Raw genomic sequence first — 18,679 nt, forward strand, 5'->3', positions numbered from 1 at the left:
AAACGACTAATTTGCCATTGAACAGTTAAAAGTGGTGTTTGCTGCAGTAAATGTGTCCCTGTTCCTGATTCCGCCACTAGATGGCAGCTTTCTACTTTATATTGTAGCAGATGAACATATTCAACCGAAATGACCGAAATCAATTTTTATGAGCACGTGACTGTTGCAACCAGCCCCGATAGTAAACAAACAGTAATCTTATCTAGCTCATTTTAATTATTGTATAGTGTCAATGTGGGCAGATCAGTAATTTAGTTGATATAGTTAATTTAGTTTAGTAATTACATTTATTTGGATATTAAGTTGAAATTTTAGTATCCCCAACTAAGCAAGCCAAGCCAAGAAGCCAAGAGGAGACTGGAGCTCAAAGGAGGAAACATTTACTGTCGTTATATACATTATATTACACTATATTATTATACCACAGAGAGGTTACAGAGAGAAGAGCTGTGAGACAGTACCTCATGTACGTCACTAGCACAGCATTGCACTCATTGGTGAAGGATGAGTGGGCGGAGTCTAAACCAACCAATGAGATTTTGATCAGATGTCAAATAGACCATTCATTGTTTATTTATTAGTTAATATTTTATTGTTTGTTTATTTATTTATTTATTGTCTTATTGAGTGACTGAAGTTTATTGATTTTATTTATTGATTAACTGATTGATTGACATCATTTGACTTATTTATTGTTTATTTATTTATATATTGACTTATTTATTGACATATATCACTTACTTATTATTTATTTACTATTTTTTTACTTAATTATTTATGGACGTATTTGACTTTGACTAATTGGTTGATCAATTATTTGCTGTTTATTTATTTATTCACGTTGACTTATGATTGATTGATTGATTGATTTATATATTTTTAAAATATTGGTTAATTGATAGATTGTTTGTTTATTCACATTGACTTATTGATTATTTATGTATTGACTTATTTATTGGCTTGAATATTTATTGACATATTGAAATTGATTATTGTTTATTTATTTATTGATATTGACTTATTGATTGATTATTTATAGTTTATTTGTTTATTGATTGATTATTTGTATTTATACGTTTATTTGTTTATTGACTTAATGATTGATTTATTGATTGATCTTTATTGACTTATTGAGTTTATTTAGTTATGGACATTGATTGATTGTTTATTTATTGACTTGTTGATTGATTATTTATTGGCTTATTGCTTGTTAATTTATGTTTTGACTTATTGGTTGATTTATTGATTGATGTTTATTGACTTAGGCTATCGATTGTTTATTTATTTATGGACATTGACTGATTGATTGATAAACCTGATTGATTGATTATTTATTGACTTATTGATTGTTTATTTATTTATTTGATATATTGATTGATTTATTGGTATTTCTTTATTGATTGATTTGTTCACTTGATTATTTATGTATTTACTTACTTATCTATTTCTTTATCAACTTATTGACTTGTTGATTTTTTATTTATTGTTTATTTATTTGTTGACATATTGATTGATTATTGGAATTTTTTGACGTAATTATTTATTAATTCATTTATTTACTTATTTATCTGTTTCTTTATTGACTTATTGACCTATCAATTGTTTTGTTGATTCATTTATTTATTGACTGCTTGCAATAGTTTCCTCATCGAATCATGTCAAATTAATCCGACTCGTATTATTTCTTTTACATAATGGAGCCATTTAATTGGTGTAAAAATTATCCAAAATGTAGCCAAAGCTGAAAAAGAGCCCTTTATTTCCTTATAAAGAAGAGCATAGAGAGAATATATACAGTATACGGTAGCTCATAATCAGCAGAAAAAGCACTTATGGATCTGTCAGAAGATCAATGACTCTCATGTTTATTTAACCCTTCTTGGGTTTGTGATTCTTCCTGAACTTCTTTTTGGCTTTCTGCAGGGCTTTCTTCACTTTGGGATGAGCACAGACCTTTCTTTTCCCGATGTATAATCTGAAGAGCAGTAAACACAGTGAATATTGGAGCACATGATTCATAAGCGTTCATAAGCATTCATAAGCATCCATCAAACTCACATCAGTGCATCAATCTCACAGCGGCCAGAACGGCTCTGGATGTCGTATTTAGTGACTTTACGCAGCATGGCCCATGGGAGTTTCTTGGAGACAGTCAGACAGCACGTAGGAATGGCACTGGTATCTCCTAAAACAAAAAGCAGGATCTTCTATTGAAAATCTGTGTTTTTGTGACAGTTCAATCATCTTTCAACAACACTACAGGCTTCCTGTGGGATGTTATTCAGCTGAGAAAACAAGAATGACCGACAGGGCACATTTTATATTCTCTGCATGGCTCAGAGCGATGCATGTTACGGCACACTATATCACTCAACCCGAAGAGCATCAATCACAGCATGGGCTCGATTCTCAGGGAATGCATTACCTGCGTAAAAAAAAGCAACAAATGCACTGTGAAAGCTATTTAGCTAGACTTACTTAAAAAAGCATGCAAACCGATTGCCTTAAAAAAAAGTAAGTAAAGTAAAATAGGAATAGTGTGTTGTGCTGATAAATTCTTAGTATAGATAAACATAATATAAACCCAATTGAGTTTATGTTAACAACATTTTAAAAGATCATTATTTGACATGATATTTAATTATGTTATTTATATACTTATTCTATATACAAAAGACCTAAAGACAAATATTGTTCACAAATCTGTCTAAATCTGTGTTAGTGAGCACTTCTCCTTTTCCGAGATAATCCATCCACCTCATAAGTGTGGCAAATCACCCACAAGGAAAGGCCACTCCTAAATGAAAACCAGTCAGTGTCTGGTGTGACCAACATTTGCCTCATGCAGTGCAACACATCTCCTTTGCATAGAGTTGATCAGGTTGTTGATTGGGGCCTGTGGGACGCTGGTGTCCACTGGAGCGCAGTCATGTTGGGACAGGAAGGGGCCGTCCCCAAACAGTTCCCACAAATCCGGGAGCATGTAATTGTCCAAAAGGTCTTGGTGAAGCATTAAGAGTTCATTTTACTGGAACTAAGGGGCCAAGACCAACCCCTGAGAAAAAAAACAAAAAACACCCCATAATCCCCCCTCCACCAAACTTTACACTTGGCACAATGCAGTCAGGCAAGTCCCGTTCTCCTGGCGACCGCCAAACCCAGACTCGTCCATGGGATTGTCATTTCTACGATCACAAATGCAAACTTACCAATCTAATACATTCTGGTCCAGTCGTTTTGGCAAAGTTGTTCGAACAACTTGGTCATCTGCATTATCCGGATCAGATTCGGGCTCGAATTGAACTGACATTATCACCTGCCAATATTACTTTGGGAGCTGATGTTCCAAATATGGTAAGAGTCGTGACATTTCCAGAAGCTTAAGGTATTCGGGCCAATCACAACGCACTGGATCGCTGGCCAATCAGAGCACACCACGCTTTTTTTTTTTTGGAATGATGAGCTTTGTACAAATCTATGAGTTTCAGAAAGGAGGGACACAGGAGCAAAAATAATGTACAGTATGTGTAAAATTATGACTTTTTAAAGCACATAAACACATTGCATTAAACCAAATACACAAAATTATGTTCTTTTTAGAACTGACCACTTTAACTTGGATTTTCTAAGTAAAAATGCATTGTATGTGAATAGTACAGATTACCAGATTTTTACAATTAAGTTATGACATCAAGTAAGTAAGTAAAGTGAACAAAAAAAAATCACTGCTGGATTTTACAATGGAGAAAAGCAAACCTAAACATGTAAAAGAAGTCCGAATAATTAAAACTTGCAACAACACAAAGTCTTAAAGAGAGCAGAAAAGAGATAAACGAATGCTTTTTTTGTCTATAGTGTAATTTTCCAGCGCAAATATCTAAACATTCATAAATCAAGACACATGGAGAAGCAAAATGACTGAAGATATTAAGAAGTTTGTGCTCAAAGCAAGAGCAAATATCTGCCAATGGAGTCAGAAAAATCATTGTATGTGAATAGTAGATTACTAGATTTTTACAATTAAGTTATGACATTAAATAACGTGAACTAAAAGTATTAGAATCACTGCTGGATTTTACAATGGAGAAAAGCAAACCTAAACATGTAAAAGAAGTCCGAATAATTAAAACTTGCAACAACACAAAGTCTTAAAGAGAGCAGAAAAGAGATAAACGAATGCTTTTTTTGTCTATAGTGTAATTTTCCAGCGCAAATATCTAAACATTCATAAATCAAGACACATGGAGAAGCAAAATGACTGAAGATATTAAGAAGTTTGTGCTCAAAGCAAGAGCAAATATCTGCCAATGGAGTCAGAAAAATCATTGTATGTGAATAGTAGATTACTAGATTTTTACAATTAAGTTATGACATTAAATAACGTGAACTAAAAGTATTAGAATCACTGCTGGATTTTACAATGGAGAAAAGCAAACCTAAACATGTAAAAGAAGTCAGAAATAAAACTTGCAACAACATAAAGGCATAAAGAGAGCAGAAAAAGGATAAATTAATGTTTTGTTCGCTTTCCAGCTCAAATATCTAAACATTCATAAATCAAGAAGACACATTTGATGGAGAACAAATACACCGGAGAAGCAAAATTACTGAAAATATTAAGACTGACTTTGCGGAGTCAGAAAAATCATCTTTATTCAAAGTGGAAATAAGTGTATTTTAATGACTCCATGCATGACAGCACACAGGTTTTGTTTAGTTTTTTGCTTCCTCTCCAGTAAATGTATCTTAATGTAAGAATGTTTAGATATTTGAGCTGGAAAACGAAGACATTTTTTATTTTTTTTTCACACTTCTGGTTCTGACCTTCGGCGCTGAGGATGATGATGGCGATGCAGATGAGCAGCAGGAGAGATGTTGCCTTCAGCTCCATCGTTGAAACCAAAATGAGAGTGAATGAAGACAGAAACTATGATTTAACCTACGCACGCAAGACCTGTCCCGCCCTCATCACACAGCTTGCCTGAACTCATCAGTCACACAAAGAAAACAGTTTTACAAAATCCGTTATGAAATAACTTTTATAGGCCTATGAAACAGTCCCTCCAGCGCCATATTAATTTCACATGCAGTCGGGTGAAAGTGATTATTCTGAGCTGTGATCGCTGCAGGTTATGCGTGATATGTGCACATTAAGAGTTGAGGGCTTTGAGTGTGTTTCTCAGGTGTGTGTTGATTCGTTACGGTAAGTTGTGTGTCACTGGGTGTGTCGCAGACAGTAATTGTGTGCTGTGTTCAAGCTTGTCCGGTTTACTTTCTTTTTTGATATTGTTTCACCTTTGGCCTTCCATGAAAAAGAATATGCAAATCATATTCAGTATATCAGGTAAATAGCTATGCCATGGAATAATTGACATCCTTTTAAGGAGGCATTTAATTGATTGGCCCATCACTCCACATCGGCTCCGCCTCCAGACTCTACCATTACTTCCACCAAGTAAGGTCAAAATACCAGCGTGATCATATTTACATATAGATACCTTTTTCGACCAATCTATACAGGCACTAATGAGGCATCTATGTATATATATATATCTATGATTGCGCCGTTTTTTGACCTTCTTCAGCGGAAGTAATGGCGTTGGGAACACTAGATGAGATTCGTCTGATATGAGGTAAAATAACACAAATACTGTTGTGTTTCTGGCAGAAAGCGATCGTTTCGTGTCTTAAGACATCAGTGTGTCTCCGCGAGCCTCAGGGTTTAATATGGATTCGTATGTCTGTGTGTTTTTTACTCTCATAGAAATACACCCCATTGACATGCATTATACGAGCAACGGCTGAGTTAAACATCTTCATCTGTGTTCTCCTGAAGAAACACACACACCGACATCTCAGACGCCCTGCAGATGAACATCACAGGCTCAAATTGGGTGAACTATCCCTTTAAACTATACAAATATAAGATCAGAAAAATATCAGATTTGTCTTATTTGAAATAAACACAAAAAAACAGAGATGAAAAATAAAATTAAAGGCCTTGAAACACGTCGCATTATTCAATATGTTGACGTAATTTCCCCTGAAGCGGCTCCAGCTGTTAGCAGCTCCTCCCCTTTTTTGAAACAGCCAATAGCGTTTCATTAATATACAGTTTGACTAGAACGCAAGAGCGGACCTTTCTCTGTTTGGTAAAGCCAGTTTCCTCTAACACGGTTTATCATCATAATCTCCTCCATATCGCTCTGTAATGCAGCATTCTGTGCAGAACTCAAATGGGTCGATCTGTTTGTTGTCAGCGCCGACTCGCGCATATGATCCACGCTGCGCTCTCGCGTCTGTAGTCTAGATTTAGACCAGAGCCGTTGGGGTGTGTGTGTGTGTGTGTGCGCGCTGCTGCGGTGTGTAAGACTATATTCGGCTCAAATGCAATCATATCTAGACTGAATCGTTTCCTATCACATATATAGTGTGCTCTTTGTTTGATGTGGAAGAGAAAACTGACATTTGAAATTGCTTGCCTCATTGAAATGTTGGCAGCATAATGTATACCATTTTGCTCAAACAAAATTCAAATCCCCCCACCCCCATCTCTCCACCCTGGGAACCATTATTTTCCCGCAGTCTGGCAACTTGAAGGGCCCCCTGTCACCTAGCCTGGATGCCAGCCGAACTTAGCCCCGCCCACAAAATGCTTAGGTCGGGCAGTTCGGTCTGGCCTGGATCCATAGAGCAGTAATTATCTCTGAACAGAAACTGTTCTGACTAATGAGATCATCAGGGCGGGCTTTAGCCGATGACGGACAGATGATCAACAGAAACTGACCAATGAGATCATCAGGGCGGGCTTTAGCCGATGATGGACAGATGATCAACAGAAACTGACCAATGAGATCATCAGGGCGGGCTTTAGACGATGACGGACAGATGATCAACAGAAACTGACCAATGAGATCATCAGGGCGGGCTTTAGACGATGACGGACAGATGATCAACAGAAACTGACCAATGAGATCATCAGGGTGGGCTTTAGACGATGACGGACAGATGATCAACAGTAACTGACCAATGAGATCATCAGGGCGGGCTTTAGACGATGACGGACAGATGATCAACAGAAACTGACCAATGAGATCATCAGGGCGGGCTTTAGCCGATGACGGACAGATGATCAACAGAAACTGACCAATGAGATCATCAGGGCGGGCTTTAGACGATGATGGACAGATGATCAACAGAAACTGACCAATGAGATCATCAGGGTGGGCTTTAGACGATGACGGACAGATGATCAACAGAAACTGACCAATGAGATCATCAGGGCGGGCTTTAGACGATGACGGACAGATGATCAACAGAAACTGACCAATGAGATCATCAGGGTGGGCTTTAGACGATGACGGACAGATGATCAACAGAAACTGACCAATGAGATCATCAGGGCGGGCTTTAGCCGATGACGGACAGATGATCAACAGAAACTATTCGGACCAATGAGATCATCAGGGCGGGCTTTAGCCGATGACGGACAGATGATCAACAGAAACTATTCGGACCAATGAGATCATCAGGGCGGGCTTTAGCCGATGACGGACAGATGATCAACAGAAACTATTCGGACCAATGAGATCATCAGGGCGGGCTTTAGCCGATGACGGACAGATGATCAACAGAAACTATTCGGACCAATGAGATCATCAGGGCGGGCTTTAGCCGATGATGGACAGATGATCAACAGAAACTGACCAATGAGATCATCAGGGCGGGCTTTAGACGATGACGGACAGATGATCAACAGAAACTGACCAATGAGATCATCAGGGTGGGCTTTAGACGATGACGGACAGATGATCAACAGTAACTGACCAATGAGATCATCAGGGCGGGCTTTAGACGATGACGGACAGATGATCAACAGAAACTGACCAATGAGATCATCAGGGCGGGCTTTAGCCGATGACGGACAGATGATCAACAGAAACTGACCAATGAGATCATCAGGGCGGGCTTTAGACGATGACGGACAGATGATCAACAGAAACTGACCAATGAGATCATCAGGGCGGGCTTTAGACGATGACGGACAGATGATCAACAGAAACTATTCGGACCAATGAGATCATCAGGGCGGGCTTTAGACGATGACGGACAGATGATCAACAGAAACTGACCAATGAGATCATCAGGGCGGGCTTTAGCCGATGACGGACAGATGATCAACAGAAACTATTCGGACCAATGAGATCATCAGGGCGGGCTTTAGCCGATGACGGACAGATGATCAACAGAAACTATTCGGACCAATGAGATCATCAGGGCGGGCTTTAGCCGATGACGGACAGATGATCAACAGAAACTATTCGGACCAATGAGATCATCAGGGCGGGCTTTAGCCGATGACGGACAGATGATCAACAGAAACTATTCGGACCAATGAGATCATCAGGGCGGGCTTTAGCCGATGACGGACAGATGATCAACAGAAACTGACCAATGAGATCATCAGGGCGGGCTTTAGCCGATGACGGACAGATGATCAACAGTAACTGACCAATGAGATCATCAGGGCGGGCTTTAGCCAATGATGGACAGATGATCAACAGTAACGTAATCATCTCGTCATCAAAGGGGCTTGGGTTATATTTGTTTGAATCCTGAACGGAGAGCTTGTTCGTATCTGCATCACCTTCACTATTTCTCTCAGAAATGATGATCATGTTGGGTAAGTACTCTGTGTATCATTAAATTATTTTATATTTTTACAACACCGGCTAAAATCGGTTATTCCAGTCAGGGTTGACAAGTTTTTACAACCAAACCCGCCAACTACTAGCCCTAAACAATAGCTTCTCAGGGGGTTCTCTGGGAAATAATGGCGTTTGGGGGTAAAATGTGTGTTATTTTGGCAAGGTTGCTGCTAAAATTCGCACTCATGGGTTTATATATCACATAATAGTCGCTTCAACCCGCGGACATAGAAAACAACCCGCGAAAAAAACGCAGACTTGGCAACACAGTGCAGTTGAGCTCTGTTGACATTTGACAATGCGTCGCTCCGCTGCTCTGATTGGTTGTTGGTCTGTCCAATCGAGGTCTTTGCTGGTTGGGTTGAAACACGCCCCATAATCACAGCCCAATGAGCATCAGACTCATATTCTGACTAGAGCTGAGGATGACCACGGCAGGCTACCTGTCTCCATGGTAAATCAACAAATGTACATAAACAGAGAAAATAGTTCTTGCACCCAGGCCGTGGACAAAATGACGTTCAAAATGTTGAACAAAATGTTCTTGTGAAGTGTGGAATGCCATGGCCAGGACAAACTTTTTTCTTGCCACCTCGTGAAAACAAACTATTTTCTTTGTTCTTGCGGAGGATGCACCGAGCTTTATTCTCAGACAAGTGTCATTTTATGGAACATTCGACAGATTTCTTAAACAAGAAGTGGGCCAACAATGTGAGTGCGTTAAGAGATTGTTGGACAAAGAGTTAAAAGTACACTGCTAATGCAATTTTGATCATGAGTCAAGTTGTTGTAAGCCAAGAAACTTGCCCCATTTTCTGTAAAAGAGTTTTTATCCGGAAAGACTTGGTACAGTGTCTCTTTCTTTCATAAATATAATCAAACTAAAGACTTTTCGGAGATACGAAGGAATGCATTATGACTCTAGATCAGGGATCTGCCAAAAGTGCAGATCAGCAGGGTGCTGCCAAAAAATTACGTAGGGTAAAAAAATCATTTAAAAAAATCTGAAATTTCATATATAAAATATATTTGAATTTACATAAATACATTCTTCTTCTTTTTAACCCTTTCACACGTACGATCACACAATCACACATGTGATTAGAACAATCAGTGCATCACGTTCATTCAAATGTGCTCTCGCGTTGGCTTGCACTGAGCCAGAGACAGGCGCGCTCAGAGCTGTCATATATCACAACTTTTCAGTGTTTTCAGCCACATAATGTTTATTTTAGGTTTCATACATATAACTCTGAGCCCATCACTCCACCTCAGCCCTGTCGACCAATCGTCTCTGGCATGGCTCCTCCCCCTTAGGCTCCGCCTCCAGCCTCTGAGCCCATAAATCCACCTCAGGCCTGTCGACCAATCGTCTCTGGCATGGCTCCTCCCCCCTAGGCTCCACCTCCAGCCTCTGAGCCCATCACTCCACCTCATGTCTGTCGCCCAATCGGCTTCGCTTCCAGTTTCTGAGCCCATCACTCCACCTCAGGCCTGTCGACCAATCATCTCTGGCATGGCTCCTCCCCCCTAGACTCCACCTCCAGCCTCTGAGCCCATCACTCCACCTCATGTCTGTCGACCAATCGGCTCCGCTCTAGGCTCCAACTCCAGCCTCTGAGCCCATCACTCCACCTCAGGCCTGTCGACCAATCGGCTCCGCCCTAGGCTCCACCTCCAGCCTCTGAGCCCTTCACGCCACCTCATGTCTGTCGACCCATCGGCTCCGCCCTAGGCTCCGCCTCCAGCCTCTGAGCCCATCACTCCACCTCATGTCTGTCGCCAATCGGCTTCGCCTCCAGTCTCTGAGCCCATCACTCCACCTCAGGCCTGTCGACCAATCATCTCTGGCATGGCTCCTCCCCCCTAGGCTCCACCTCCAGCCTCTGAGCCCATCACTCCACCTCATGTCTGTCGACCAATCATCTCTGGCATGGCTCCTCCCCCTTAGTCTCCACCTCCAGCCTCTGAGCCCATCACTCCACCTCATGTCTGTCGACCAATCGGCTCCGCCCTGGGCTCCGCCTCCAGCCTCTGAGCCCATCACTCCACCTCAGGCCTGTTGACCAATCAGCTTCGCCAGCTCCTCCCTAAGCTCCGCCTCTGATACCATTTCTGTGTCTGAAATCGCCCCTATACCCTTAAATAGAGCACTATATGAGGAAACAGCCATTTGTAGTGTTATCCGAAACCATAGTGGACATTATCAAGTGCACTCATTCAATCCGACAATGCAATGCAATAATGATCACATGATCACATGTATGATCTTTAGTTTCTGTTTTCCCGTTTTCCTCAGTTCCTTGTTTTTGATTGTGTATTTAGCTATTGCTTTAAAAGCCACGTATCAATATATTGTATATAATGTTTGCAGTGGAACAAAAGACCATCCTGTCAAACAGGCTTCACATGTTTATCTTTAATAGCTGTTCTGTTTCTATCACTCATCCTCTGTGTATTTAAGCCTCCGTTTCATTGGCTGTCTTTGAAGTGGTCATGTTACTGTTTCTTAGATGCCTTCAAAGTATTTAAGTGTGGATTTATTGCTTAAAAACAAGATAATGTTTCTCTACTCCATCATCACCTGAAACAGGCCGCACGTGTTTGGCTTTGTATTAAACTTTAGTTTTTAATTATCTCGTGAACTTGATTTATAGGCCAAAAAAACGTTTCAAACCTGACTGTCAGGATCTGCCGAAGACACGCTGAGAAAGAATGATCACATGAGTCACTACCTTTAGAAATCTGTGTTATTATAATCACACAAAGGCAGTAACAGGTCATGCTGCTTTTGGGACGATGAAGTCAAACCAAAAGCCTTCAAAGGGTTAGTTCAGCCAGAAATGTAAATTGTGTGATTAATTCCTCCTGTGGTTGGCCAGCCGTCAGACCTCCGCTCATCTTCACACACAGATGAAGATATTAGTGTTGAAATCCGATGGCTCAGAAAGGCCTTCATTGACACCAATGTCATTTCCTCTCTCAAGACCCATAAAGGCACTAAAGACGTCGTTACAAAGCCCATCTCACTACAGCGGCTCTACAATCATTGATGAAGAGGCCAGAATAGAGTTAGTGCGCAAAAACACTAAATAACGACTTATATAGTGATGGCCGATTTCAAAACAAAGCTTCGAACCGTTATGAGTCAGTGAATCGATTCATGATTCGAACCGTAATGAGTCAGTGAATCGATTCATGATTCGAACCGTTATGAGTCAGTGAATCGATTCATGATTCAGATTGCGTGTCAAACTGCTGAAATCACGTGACTTTGGTGATCCGAATCATGAATCAATTGTGGGGAAAAAATTCAGAATTGTGACTTCATATCATGTAATTTCGAGTTTATATCTCAGAATTGTGACTTTAATTCGCAATTGTGAGAAAAAAAGTCAGAATTGTGACTATATCATGTAATTTCAAGTTTATATCTCAGAATTGTGACTTTATATCATGTAATTTCGAGTTTATGTCTCAGAATTGTGACTTTGTATCATGTAATTTCGAGTTTATATCTCAGAAATGTGACTTTAATTCGCAATTGTGAGATAAAAAGTCAGAATTGTTACTTTATATCGCGTAATTTCGAGTTTATTGCTCAGGATTGTGTCTTTATATCTCAGAATTGTGACTTCATATCATGTAATTTCGAGTTTATATCTCAGAATTGTGACTTTAATTCGCAATTGTGAGAAAAAAAGTCAGAATTGTGACTTTATAACATGTAATCTCGAGTTTATTTCTAAGAAAAGAGACTTTATAACTCGCAACTGATAGAAAAAAAGTCAGAATTGTGAGATAAAAAGTTGCAATTACTTTATTTTTTTATTTAATGACTGAATTTACATTTTTGGGTGAACTAACCCTTTAAAATAACAAAATAACGAAAGAAGCCAGAAAAGCCAAGTCACATTCACATCTGTTTATTACATACAGTATGTACACAGTGTTGAGCTGAGCAACACGTGCCAATGAGATACACACACACAGATGGCCATCAGAAGGGCCTTTGTCTCCTCGAGGCCAGATTTAACAGATGCAGCAACATTTCTCCCGAAACGCTTTTCAGCGCACCGCCATCTTCAGCCGGACGGAGCCGGACGTCCTCAGAGCACTCCGGATCCAGAGCACAGCCGTCTGAGAGGTGGACAAAATACACAACCTGATTACTTGAGTAAAAGTAAGAAGAGTTAAATATAGAGTCACAATTCTGAGATATAAAGTTGCAATTGAGTGATATAAAGTCACAATTGTGACTTTATTTCTCAGAATTGTGACTTTATATCACGCAATTGCGAGTTTATGTCTCAGAATTGTGACTTTATATCATGTAATTTCGAGTTTATATCTCAGAATTGTGACTTTAATTCGCAATTGTGAGAAAAAAAGTCAGAATTGTGACTTTATAACATGTAATCTCGAGTTTATTTCTAAGAAAAGGGACTTTATAACTCTCAACTGATAGAAAAAAAGTCAGAATTGTGAGATAAAAAGTTGCAATTACTCTTATATTTTTTTATTTAGTGGCGGAAACTCGCTTCCATACTCCTTTAAAAGTGATTTTTTACTGAAGTAAAAGTACAGAAGTATTTGTTTTCAAAAGTACGTAAGTATCAAAAGTAAATTTCCTTTTTTATGTCAGTGCATTATTGTATTATAGTTGTATAAATGCACATTATGCCATCATGGTTTAAGCCAGTCAGTGACGCTCCATCTGACACACTAGCAGACGACTAACTTAAACTCATTTAAATACTTGTAGAAAAGTTACAAAGCTCTTTATAAAGCTGCTGTCACTTTAAGGCCGAATGCACGGATCCAATACACTGATACACATCTGATATTCTCACACTGTTCACCTTCACTGAAGACAGAATCAACTTTGTTTATGTGAATACTCCACTAAATGAGCATTTGGACATCCGTCTTCTTCCATTTTGCTCTAAACTATAAATCAGTGTTTAATAAATGCTGTGAAATCATTGAACTTCACGAGACTCTACAAGAGTGATTCCTGAAAGGCTTTCTGCAAAAACCCAAACACCTTTTAAAGAAGAAAAAAATCATCACTGACTTTCAAAGCTGCGACAGAAACGACTTTCCACTTCGAGGACCTTGATAGAAATGTAGTGGAGTAAAGAGGACGATATTTGTCTTTCAGATGGAGTGAAGTTAAAGTCAGAAGTTTACAGAAAAAATAATACTCCAGTAAAGCACAGAGACTCAAACAGTGAACTTCAGTACAGGACTCGAGGAAATGAGCTGTTACTGTCCAGCTCTGAAAGTGTGTGAGATACACCACACCTGTGTTAGCTGTGTGTCAGAGAATCCTGTCGTGTGTGTGTGTGTGTGTGTTACGCGTCCTCACCTGAGTCGCAGCAGACCCCCGGAGCAGCACATTGACCCCCTTCTCCTCCGCAGGTCTCCCCGCTCGCCTCACAGGGGCCGGGCAGCAGAGTCTCCTCCATGCAGCTCAGAGTCTCCGGAGATCCGATCAGACAACCCAGACCGGCCCCGCAGCAGATACTGGGGCCGAAACAACGGCCCTTATTCCCCGGGCCACACGCCATACACTACACACACACATACACACATTAGGTTTTTGTGAATTGTGGAGACTTTCCATAGGCGTAATGGATTTTACACTGTACAAACTGGACATTTTATCCCCATGCCCCTAAACCTACCCATCACACACACACACACACACACACACACACACACACACACACACACACACACACACACAGTTATTATAATTCATGTTTCATAATGTAAATTGACAAAAACATAAATGCCATGTTGAGGAGATATATTAGTCATCGTTACAGATATATTATAATAGTAATATTATAATATAATATTATAACAGTTATAATAATAGTATTATCCTTTTTTTATGATGTAAATTGATGCTGACTAAAATGCAATGTTGAGGAGATATTATAATAATATTAGTAATTCCAGATTTATTTTTATTAATTTATTATTTTTATATTTTAAATATTGCAGATGAACCTGAAATAGAAGAAATTGTTACTCAAAGAGCTGTATGGGATGGAGTGATGGAGTAATGGAGTGATGAAGTGATGGTGTAATGGAGGGATGGAGTGATGAAGTGACGGAGGGATGGAGTGACAGGATGGAGTAATGGAGTGATGAAGTGACAGAGGGATGGAGTGACGGAGGGATGGTGTGATGGAGGGATGGAGTGATGGTGTAATGGAGGGATAGAGTGACGGAGGGATGAAGTGACGGAGGGATGGAGTGACGGGATGGAGTAATGAAGTGACAGAGGGATGGAGTGACGGAGGGATGGAGTGATGGAGGGATGGAGTGATGAAGTGACGGAGGGATGGAGTGATGGAGGGATGGTGTAATGGAGTGATGGAGTGACGGAGGGATGGAGTGACGGTGTAATGGAGGGATGGAGTGACAGAGGGATGAAGTGACGGAGGGATGGAGTGACGGGATGGAGTAATGAAGTGACAGAGGGATGGAGTGATGGAGGGATGGAGTGATGAAGTGACGGAGGGATGGAGTGACGGAGGGATGGAGTAATGGAGTGATGAAGTGACAGAGGGATGGAGTGACGGAGGGATGGTGTAATGGAGTGATGGAGTGACGGAGGGATGGAGTGATGGTGTAATGGAGGGATGGAGTGACGGAGGGATGAAGTGACGGAGGGATGGAGTGACGGGATGGAGTAATGGAGTGATGAAGTGACAGAGGGATGGAGTGACGGAGGGATGGAGTGATGGTGTAATGGAGTGACGGAGGGATGGAGGTATGAATGGAGTAATGGAGGGATGAGTACCTGTCTGATGGTGTCCGGCTGGGATCTCTTGCCTCCTCGTGGGCAGTTCTGGATGTAGCAGGCGGATGAGAGCGCCGAGAGCGCCAGCAGAGAGAGAACACACACGGACAGCAGAGAGTCAGACATCTCAACACACACACACACACACACTGATGGATTGATGCTCAGAGAGCTTATATACACCTGCAGCTCCTCCTCCTCACATCAGCGTCTGTCTCTCATCATCATCTCACACACACACACACACCTTCACCTGAACAACAAGGTTCAGACTCGTCAACCTTCAGTTTGTTCTCAGTAGCCTTACATCCATCCACTCATTTATTGCCAAAAGTATTGGGACGCCTCTCCAAATCAGGTGTTCAATCCCTTCACAGGTGTATAACTCCAGCTCTCGGCCTGCAGACGCTTCTACACACATTAGTGAAAGAATGGGTCGCTCTCAGGAGCTCAGTGAACTCAAGCGTGGGGCCGTGATAGGCTGACACCTGTGCAATAAGTCCATTCCTGACATTTCCTCACTACTAAATATTCCACGCTCAACTGTTAGTGGGATTAGAACAAAGTGAAGCGATTGGGAACAACAGCAACTCAGCCACTAAGTGTTCAATCCCAGAGCGGGGTCAGCGCATGCTGAGGGTCACAGTGCGCAGAAGTCTCCAACTTTCTGCAGAGTCAACAGCTCCAGACCTCCAGACTTCTGTGGCCTTCAGATGAGCTCAAGAACAGCGGAGAGAGCCTCATGGAATGGGTTTCCACGGCCGAGCAGCTCATCCAAGCCTTACATCAATGCTAAGTCCAAGACATTTTGGACAATTTTATGCTCCTGAATTTATGGGATCAGTTTGTGGACGGCCCCTTCCTGTCCCAGCATGACTGCGCTCCAGTGCACAAAGCGTCGGTCCATAAAGACATGGATGAGGAGTTTGGTGTGGAGGAACTGGACTGGCCTGCACAGAGTCCTGAGCTCAACCCGATAGTTATTTAGACCTCAAAATGTGACTTATATGTAAACATAGCACGTTTTTTATGATATGTTTTAGACGCTTTCGTATAGATGCGAGCTCCAGACCTTCAGCGCTCGTGTACCTGCAGAGAACAGCTTCATATCGGACAGTCCTATTGGGAATTTGCCGCTGGCTCGTATAGTGGTTAAACATAAGATAATCAATCTTGGGTATATCAAATGGGCAATTGTCTTATTAAAATTTTCCAGAGCAAATCAATTTGGGTTAAGGGGGAAATTAAGTTTAAAAACTATTAGGCTATAGATAGTCTATAGAGCACTGCTTTTGTATGACTAAATTGTTTGCTTGTGTTTAATTGCCTTTTAGAATGGCTAATGTTGTTAATTTAAATATTGTTCAATACTTATTCATATAAATAATATACATTTTTTGGGAGAAAGGGTCCGTCAGTGATTACAACAGTCGACTTCAGTGACAGTTACATTTTTACACCACAAGATGGCGGCAGCTGCCTTTATGAGTGACTGGTTGTAAACAAGGAAGTTGTTTCGCGCTGTCTTTGGAGGTCTTTAAAAGGACAAAGATCGGATACTCAGCGGACATACAAACAGATTTTTTATATGGACATCGACCTGAAGAATGAATATCAGGTAATACACTCGTTTAGTTGATCTACATATTACAATAATCTTCAGTGAAGCGTTATTAGCTCTGGTGACGTAACGGACGCGATTGTGCTCGACTGTTTAACTTTCAATTTATTTGAGATTTGAATCCGTTGCGGAAGGAAACTAATTCCACACAAAATAGTGTTTTAAAGACACTCCATTGTTGTTTCTTGTTTATTTACTTGTGCCGTCGAACTGTTGTATTAAATGCAATATCACACTCGTAGCCATGGGCTGTTATCAGAGATTAATGGCCGAATTACAGCCGTGTTAACAAACCCGATTTAACGGTCATCATAGTAAATCGTAAAGGTTTTGTGTATTTTCATTTTTTCCCCAAATGTATGTACATTTATAACACTATAACTTCATATATTTTTTGCATCAAATTACAAAAAGCTACTGTGAGGGTGTTTCTTAATACAGCGTCTATTGTGATGGTAAAAAAATAACGTTAACCTCATTCTCTCTTTTCACTGCCGTTCTCCTCCTTTTGAAAGTTGTGAAATCACTATTGTGAAGTTTTTCTTTTGTTACTTGAGCAATTGGGAACACAAAACATATATTTAATGTATACTCTCGTTGACAGCTTTAAAAGTTAACCTAACCATGACGACTTCGATCCGCTCTGAGAAACCGTTGGCATCACTCCGCCGTCCGCGCTTCTTGCACTATGACTGTCATGGCGGCTGAGCAAAGTTTTCAAATAAATACTTCTGTTGTTGTCACGAAATTTAGTTTTAACACTTTTTTCAGGCGATACTGTAGTTTTTTAGACCTCACATATGTGACTCACATAAAAACATAATATTATTTTAGACGCTTTCGTAGAAGTGAGCCCCAGACCGTCAGCGGTCGTTTAGCGCTCGTGTAACCGCAGACAACAGCTTCATCTCGGACAGTCCTTCGGGAACTTGCCGCTGGCTCGTATAGTGGTTAAACATGAGATAAAATTAATCTGTGGTATATTAAATGGGCAATCTTTGGTCGTATTAATCTATAACATGTTCCAGAGTGAATCGATTTGGGTTTAGGGGAAAATTAAGTAACTTTATAGGCTATAGTACTGAATGGCTGCTGCTTTTTTACTTTTGATTGAATTGTTTGATTGTTTGTTTATTTCCTATTGTCTTTTATAATGGGGTTTGTTGTTATTCTAAATATTATTGATCAAGAAATATGATTTTATATAAATAATATGCCGTATTTAGTATTGAGGGTCCGTCAGTAAATTTTTGGAAATTGAGATTTATAGATCATCTGAAAGCTGAATAAATAATCTTTCCATTGATGTATGGTTTGTTAGGATAGGACACTATTTGAAAATCTGCAGGAAACCTCTTTATATTGAGAAACGATCCTTTAAAGTTGTCCAAATGAAGTCCTTAGCAATACATATTACTACTACTAATTCATTTCTGATATATTTATGATAGGAAATATACAAAATATCTTCATGGAACATGATCTTAATACTTTTGGCATAAAAAATTTGATCATTTTGACCCATACAAT

General features: G+C 40.2%; 2 protein-coding genes across 3 annotated transcripts; both read right to left on the reverse strand.

Moving 5' to 3' along the window:
* Window positions 1-1,757: 1,757 nt before the first annotated feature.
* Window positions 1,758-5,060, reverse strand: ccl27a (chemokine (C-C motif) ligand 27a). The gene is made up of 3 exons (XM_067412816.1): window positions 4,825-5,060; window positions 2,059-2,185; window positions 1,758-1,975 (listed from the first exon to the last, which is right to left on the reverse strand). The coding sequence occupies exons 1-3, from the start codon at window positions 4,889-4,891 to the stop codon at window positions 1,870-1,872; spliced, it is 300 nt and encodes a 99-aa protein (XP_067268917.1). The 5' UTR covers window positions 4,892-5,060; the 3' UTR covers window positions 1,758-1,869.
* A 7,558-nt stretch (window positions 5,061-12,618) lies between these two features.
* Window positions 12,619-17,827, reverse strand: avp (arginine vasopressin). Of its 2 annotated transcripts, XM_067412817.1 has the most exons (5): window positions 17,773-17,827; window positions 17,624-17,675; window positions 15,529-15,576; window positions 14,080-14,284; window positions 12,619-12,848 (listed from the first exon to the last, which is right to left on the reverse strand). In XM_067412817.1, exons 1-5 carry the CDS (start codon window positions 17,808-17,810, stop codon window positions 12,709-12,711), a joined length of 483 nt encoding a protein of 160 aa, XP_067268918.1. In that variant the 5' UTR covers window positions 17,811-17,827; the 3' UTR covers window positions 12,619-12,708. The 2 variants fall into 2 exon arrangements, with proteins under 2 accessions (XP_067268918.1, XP_067268919.1); XM_067412818.1 differs by lacking the exons at window positions 17,624-17,675; window positions 17,773-17,827 and having other exon boundaries at window positions 15,529-15,692.
* Window positions 17,828-18,679: the final 852 nt, after the last annotated feature.

Source organism: Pseudorasbora parva, chromosome 13 (genome assembly GCF_024679245.1).
Source record: "Pseudorasbora parva isolate DD20220531a chromosome 13, ASM2467924v1, whole genome shotgun sequence".
In the NCBI taxonomy this organism is placed as follows: domain Eukaryota; kingdom Metazoa; phylum Chordata; class Actinopteri; order Cypriniformes; family Gobionidae; genus Pseudorasbora; species Pseudorasbora parva.

What these genes read in the sequence shown, in the direction of transcription:
- ccl27a (XM_067412816.1), bottom strand. Translation starts at nt 4,891, where the DNA reads ATGGAGCTGAAGGCAACATCTCTCCTGCTGCTCATCTGCATCGCCATC. An exon ending in CATCATCCTCAGCGCCGAAG is followed by an intron (nt 2,186 to 4,824) that starts GTCAGAACCAGA and finishes TTTTTGTTTTAG; the next exon opens with GAGATACCAGTGCCATTCCT. An exon ending in TGTGAGATTGATGCACTGAT is followed by an intron (nt 1,976 to 2,058) that starts GTGAGTTTGATG and finishes ACTGCTCTTCAG; the next exon opens with ATTATACATCGGGAAAAGAA.
- avp (XM_067412817.1), bottom strand. Translation starts at nt 17,810, where the DNA reads ATGCCAACGGTTTCTCAGAGCGGATCGAAGTCGTCATG. An exon ending in AGCGGATCGAAGTCGTCATG is followed by an intron (nt 17,676 to 17,772) that starts GTTAGGTTAACT and finishes ACTTCACAATAG; the next exon opens with TGATTTCACAACTTTCAAAA. An exon ending in GGGGGTCTGCTGCGACTCAG is followed by an intron (nt 12,849 to 14,079) that starts GTGAGGACGCGT and finishes TCCACCTCTCAG; the next exon opens with ACGGCTGTGCTCTGGATCCG.